The sequence below is a fragment of the Coregonus lavaretus genome, assembly GCF_964263955.1.
Source record: "Coregonus lavaretus genome assembly, chromosome: 38".
Classification (NCBI taxonomy): Eukaryota; Metazoa; Chordata; class Actinopteri; order Salmoniformes; family Salmonidae; genus Coregonus; species Coregonus lavaretus.
Genome location: NC_140025.1, coordinates 31,661,648 through 31,668,587, shown reverse-complemented (window position 1 = coordinate 31,668,587; position 6,940 = coordinate 31,661,648). Strand labels below are relative to the sequence as shown.

General features: G+C 42.2%; 1 protein-coding gene across 1 annotated transcript in view; it reads right to left on the bottom strand.

Annotated features, from left to right (window-relative positions):
* Positions 1–3,551: 3,551 nt before the first annotated feature.
* Positions 3,552–6,940, bottom strand: part of sorbs2a (sorbin and SH3 domain containing 2a) — a 75,403-nt gene continuing 72,014 nt past the window's right edge. The window contains exon 25 of the mRNA XM_084155109.1: positions 3,552–6,154. Coding sequence (XP_084011235.1) covers positions 6,093–6,154 — 62 coding nt within the window. The 3' untranslated portion in view covers positions 3,552–6,092. The remainder of the gene's footprint in view (positions 6,155–6,940) is intronic.

The following is a 6,940-nucleotide window of genomic DNA, read 5'->3' as shown; positions in this document are numbered from 1 at the left end:
CTGTGAGCGTGCAGCCCACTTGTCTCTCCTCGTCCCTGGGTTGCCTCGGAGCCCAACTGGGCCCCCCCCCCCTCCGCACTCTGGCTGATGATGCTCTTGTCCGGCTGCTCCTGCCCTTATTTGGTCTGCAGGCGCAGCTCCTCGCTCAGGCCCTGGAGGTCCCCCAGGCGCAGCAGCATTCCAGGCCCTATTGATCTAGAGCGGATCCAGAGCTAGGGCTCTCCTCTCCTCCTCTCTTTCGCCCTCTTCATTTCATTCGAGATCTCTCGTTCTTTTTCTGTTTGTGTGATCTGGACATGAACCAATTACCATTCTGTTCTGAACGTTTCACCTTCTCTATTTCTCGCTCTCACCCTCTCTCTCTACACAGTGAGTGTTTAACAGAAACGAGGTCGGAAGTGTTTGTGTTCCAATTAGTGAAGGCAATTTTTCTTCTCTCTCCCGCTCTCACGCCTAACTGAAACCGTTACAAAAATAACTAACGCAATTAACTCATCCAAGCAGTTCTTGTGTGTTCAGTGAGGGGGAAAAAGTATTTGATCCCCTGCTGATTTTGTATGTTTGCCCACTGACAAAGAAATGATCAGTCTATAACTTTAATGGTAGGTTTATTTGAACAGTGAGAGACAGAATAACAACAAAAGAATCCAGGAAAATGCATGTAAAAAATGTTATAAATTGATTTGCATTTTAATGAGGGAAATAAGTATTTGACCCCTCTGCAAAACATGACTTAGTACTTGGTGGCAAAACTCTTGTTGGCAATCACAGAGGTCAGACGTTTCTTGTAGTTGGCCACCAGGTTTGCACACATCTCAGGAGGGATTTTGTTCCACTCCTCTTTGCAGATCTTCTCCAAGTCATTAAGGTTTCGAGGCTGACGTTTGGCAACTCAAACCTTCAGCTCCGTCCACAGATTTTCTATGGGATTAAGGTCTGGAGACTGGCTAGGCCACTCCAGGACCTTAATGTGCTTCTTCTTGAGCCACTCCTTTGTTGCCTTGGCCGTGTGTTTTGGGTCATTGTCATGCTGGAATACCCATCCACGACCCATTTTCAATGCCCTGGCTGAGGGAAGGAGGTTCTCACCCAAGATTTGACGGTACATGGCCCCGTCCATCGTCCCTTTGATGCGGTGAAGTTGTCCTGTCCTCTTAGCAGAAAAACACCCCCAAAGCATAATGTTTCCACCTCCATGTTTGGCGGAGGGGATGGTGTTCTTGGGGTCATAGGCAGCATTCCTCCTCCTCCAAACATGGCGAGTTGAGTTGATGCCAAAGAGCTCCATTTTGGTCTCATCTGACAACAACACTTTCACCCAGTTCTCCTCTGAATCATTCAGATGTTCATTGGCAAACTTCAGACGGCCCTGTATATGTGCTTTCTTGAGCAGGGGGACCTTGCGGGCGCTGCAGGATTTCAGTCCTTCACGGCGTAGTGTGTTACCAATTGTTTTCTTGGTGACTATGGTCCCAGCTGCCTTGAGATCATTGACAAGATCCTCCCGTGTAGTTCTGGGCTGATTCCTCACCGTTCTCATGGTCATTGCAACTCCACGAGGTGAGATCTTGCATGGAGCCCCAGGCCGAGGGAGATTGACAGGTCTTTTGTGTTTCTTCCATTTGCGAATAATCGCACCAACTGTTGTCACCTTCTCACCAAGCTGCTTGGCGATGGTCTTGTAGCCCATTCCAGCCTTGTGTAGGTCTACAATCTTGTCCCTGACATCCTTGGAGAGCTCTTTGGTCTTGGCCATGGTGGAGAGTTTGGAATCTGATTGATTGATTGCTTCTGTGGACAGGTGTCTTTTATACAGGTAACATGCTGAGATTAGGAGCACTCCCTTTAAGAGTGTGCTCCTAATCTCAGCTCGTTACCTGTATAAGACACCTGGGAGCCAGAAATCTTTCTGATTGAGAGGGGGTCAAATACTTATTTCCCTCATTAAAATGCAAATCCATTTCTAACATTTTTGACACGCGTTTTTCTGGATTTCTTTGTTGTTATTCTGTCTCTCACTGTTCAAATAAACCTACCATTCAAATTATAGACTGATCATTTCTTTGTCAGTGGGCAAACGTGAAAAATCAGCAGGGGATCAAATACTTTTTCCCTCACTGTATATATGCATGACAACAATGTTAACGTACAGTAAGCATTGAAGCAAGACAAGCTAATCTATTAAACAGATGTCAGCCCTCTCTCTGTGCATAAAATCAGTTTCCATAATGTCTATGGGTAGAAAGAAAGACTGTTTTAAAGGAGCCCAATTATGATGACATCAAAGTCTTTCATTCTCCCTTCAGTGTCGATCTCCTGAAATGGCTAACATACCTCCTTCAAGACTATCAATCTGGGTTTGTTTGTACAGTTGCCATGGGGGCAGGTTTAGCGAGGAGCTGACTCCTACACAAATAAAGGACGTCTGTGATGGTGTGTGTCTGTAGAAGGAACGTACACACACACACACACACACACACACACGTCTCCAAATACGTACCTACTTCACATAGAACACTTGAAATCGTCTTGGTCCAACAATACAGTCTAATACATAGTGGAGCAGAGACTGAACTTTAACCTTTCCTGGAATATACATACAGTTTACCAATAGAAAAAACCCAAACGCGCTACAGCCCAGCTTAAACAAAAGGCTCTGATGAAGGCGATTTCTGCAGAAACATAACCCTTTTGTTTGTTTGTCCCGTCAATAAATCTATCAGATCTACCCGGCAACAGAGTGCTCCTTTTTCTTTATTCTCCCAGATAGTCACCAGTTGAAGTTTCCTGGAGTAAGGAATGTTTTTTTTGGATACATACAGTTTAATTGCATACAGTATCAAACGTACAGTAATTCCTATGTGGACCACAGCAGAACTTACCTACTGTATAACCATGTTTTTGTCACACCAGTGAGAAAAGGAGTCCGCCTGTTATCACAGACTATGCAAAGAGAGAGAAAAATATAGAAATTATCAGGCAGAATTTATTAGGAATATAGTCCCCAAAAATCGTAAATTAAAGCAGAAAGACTTGTAGAAAGACTTGTAATAAGAATGTCATTGCAATGCATCCACTTGAGTTCACATTTGGACAAAGCTAAGAATCTGCACTTGTAGGACCCCTTTCACATTCAATATAAACAACTCCAATGTGAGCCGGGGATCCTCCAAAAGTCCATGTCTTCAGTCCAAAAGCTTTAAAGTCCCCGAAAGTGGTAGCAAAGGCAGACTAGAAATATTTAAAACGTTACAGTCTATCCTTATTAAGTTGTGGTTAAAGTACATTCCCTCACACTCCATTTTGTTCTCCAGAGAGGGTATCCCTGGTAACACTACAAGGTACCACTTTACATTAAGGCACCCTTTATAAAGAGCACCTTAAAGTAGTGTAACCCACTACAAATGTTTTCTTTCTGTCTTTCTTTTTTTTCCTTTTTGTTTTGCACCATAGGGATATGGCGGTATGACTGTTTGGGGAGAATGAGGTGGATGTAGAAAGAGGTGATGTGAAAAATTGACAAGAGGAAAGAAAGGCAACCCAAACGGATGGTGGGTGAGAAAAGAAGAGTTTATAAAGCAGTGGATCATGTCATCGATTTACAGCTCCATACAAAAGACGTACAAAAAAACGCCGCCGACAGACACGCAGTGCTCTCACATGCCGGGGTCGCGTTCATTAGGGATAGCAACGGGAAATGTTTGCAACAGAACGCGAAAATGTGCATTTCTTATTGGACATGTTCAGGTAGTCCCTCCCTGTTTTCAGTCCATTTTATTCCGTTTGGTGCCTAATGAACACGACCCAGGGTAGGGTGAATGAAAAGGGGATGGTGTGAAAAATACATGAGAACAAAACCGACCAAAGACAGAAACAAAAAATTAAGTAATTACATATTAAGGTGCTTAAACGATTGTTCTGCGGTCAGTGTCCTTCCTATATGAATACATACTCATTTACACACGAAAAAGGCAAAATAACTTCAGAAATCATATTCATTGAACACAAAAAGCCAAGTATGCCTAACAAATGTTATTCAAATACATTGTTATAAGCTATTGCAGTGACACTCTAATCGTTTCATTCATTCCCAACAGTAAAAAAGGTCGCCATCAGAATGATCTATAGAGGAAAAACAACTCCAGGAACATAACTGTATAATTCAATAAAATTAATTTACGCCGCTTATCTGATTATATTAATTTAGAGTGAAGTACAACATCGCATTTGGACAAAGGCAATGAATGCGGCGACAACATTAGCTATTTCATTCCTAATACAGTATTCAACAGCAATCTTTAAAAGAAAACCTCTTCATAGAATAAAATAACTTTGTTTCAAAAAGGAGGGTTGTGTTATTGTTGAGACCTGACAGTTTGCTGTAAATTGACAAGAGTAAATGTCAGACTTGACTGCAAACAAGTTTAGGCTATTGTCTCGTTATCTTAAACATGACAAGGGGATTTGCGGTGGTTGAAATTACTTCACCTTAGGCCACTTCAACTAGAAGAGAGTACAGAAAGTAAGCTGAGAAACTTATGTTGCTCCATCCATTCCATGAGTTATATCTATGGACGGAGACATCTAAATGATGCCTTATCAATATTCAATACTTTTCCCATTATAAATATCTTTCCATACAAAAAGTGGGAAAACGGGTTGCTTTTGCATATGTTTTTCCAACGGTATCAAACCCCTAAAGCCCTATCGACAACCCAATCTAGCGCTCACTTGTAAAATCCGTAGTGTACTCAGAAATGTCACGTAACTAAAATGATAAAACGCCAAGTCCACCAATCTTGATTATAAAACAAAACAAAAACGAATAAAATCCCAAATCTATAAATATTATTTTCCATCAAAAGTACAAATGTACTGTCCTTGTTCAATGAGAGGGGTTAAAAATAAAATATCAACGATTGCCACTTCCACATTTGCAATAACTCGCCCATATAGAAGGAGTTTGCAAACACTATAATAAGAAACCGGAATTGACTGTAGGCCCATAACAGGCAGATATCCAGAGCCTTCCAGTGTGAATAGAAGGCTCTGCGTACAATATCTATGCATTTGCCTCCAAACAATTCTTACCCTATTCCATGGTATCCAGCAACACTTTTGGGTATCACGCATTACAAAGCATAATCATTTTCACTGGGGAAATAGGTGAGTGTTCCTGTGTTGGTGTAAAGTAAATATGAAATGTTAGCAGCATCTTATGAAGAAGATTTTTTACTAATGATGCTGTGGTTGTTTCATGGTGCTTATTGAAAGTTGCTGTGGATAAGAGCATTTGCCAAATGACTAAACATTGAAATGTGTTGCAATGTCCTATGACAATACTGCTCTGAAAATACCAACCTGCCCCTCCTATTACATTTAATACACTTAGGGGGGGTCTCTGTATTGATTTAACACTGAGGAAAAAGGGAACAGAAACATGTACAAAACCAAGATGGCTGACATGATTATGTCTAGGCAATCCTGAGTGGCAGTTTACATTGCATCTTTAATCCATCTTTACCATATCTTTACCATATTTGACCTTACTGAATGTTACACAATCAACTTATCAATGCAACTTATTGCATTACTGGGTTAAAATATATCTAATAAATAAAAGAAAAGCAGATGTCAACACTAAAAAGGTGGCCATCTTGTTTGGCTACCCTTCCTTCAGTATTTGAGGTGACAGGAATACAAACAGTATGGATCTACTTCTACCTCTTCTTAATCATTTAGAAAATAATTGTTTAGTTAGTGGAATAGTCTCCTGTAGAGTTGGCTAGTTAGAGCTAAAACTAAATATTTGTTGCGACGTTGTCGCACACACTTGGGCAAGGCTTCTTGGATGACCAGACGTAGTGGGGTCGTGTCGCTCCGGGGTGAAGTTTCCCCTAGGGGCAGATCTAGGATCAGCTCCCCCTCCCCAAATCCTAACCTTAACCATTAGTGGGGAAAGTGCAAAACTGACCCAAGATCAGTATCTAGGGGCAACTTCACCTTACTCCACGTTGGTTGTGTCCAATTTGGGTTATGCTAGAGATGGAAGGGTCCAAGGAAGGAGGGGGCGGGGTGGACCGGATTCATCATTATAGTTTCTTGACATAGTTTCCTGGGAAGGTTCCAAACTTCTTGCTCCGTCGAGAGGTCCCTTTGCAAAAACACAAAAACAGAGATGCCATTATTCCACTGTACGTGGACACCCACGGTGACACAATGAAACGTCATTGTAGGACGTGACTGTAAAAGAGAAGGTGTTGGAATGTGTCTGTTTACCTAGCCCACTAGAAGTGATTTATTCTAGAATTTCAGTGGTTATTATATGCAGAGGGCACTATCAGTATTAAATCATGTATTCAAATATCGCAAAAAAAACACTAATGATTCCCTGCACCTTTAAAATAAACCAAAGAACATCCAAACCAAAGTTTAGTTTTTCAGCTGTGTCTGTCTAGTTAGCAGCATTCCTACAACACTGCAATGTAAATCAACATCCAGATCAGGAAGTTAAAGGTCTCGTCCAGCTAAATCCCATTGCAACGTGGCTGGATTTTGAGGAAGGAAGGAAATACAAGGACCTAGAACTGAGGGGGCAAATGCATTCTCAGTGCAACCAATCTTTAGTGGATAATATTGCCTTTTGGTATTCAGCTGAGTGGTAGAAATGGATTAAGTAGACATTTCAGAGTGGGAAAGGGGAAGTCCTGAAAAAACACCTAGCCCCTTCTCCCTAGGCACTTCCCCTAGCCCCTACTCCCTAGGTACTTCCCCTAGCCCCTACTCCCTAGGTACTTCCCCTAGCCCCTACTCCCTAGGCACTTCCCCTAGCCCCTACTCCCTAGGCACTTCCCCTAGCCCCTACTCCCTAGGTACTTCCCCTAGCCCCTACTCCCTAGGCACTTCCCCTAGCCCCTACTCCCTAGGCACTTCCCCTAGC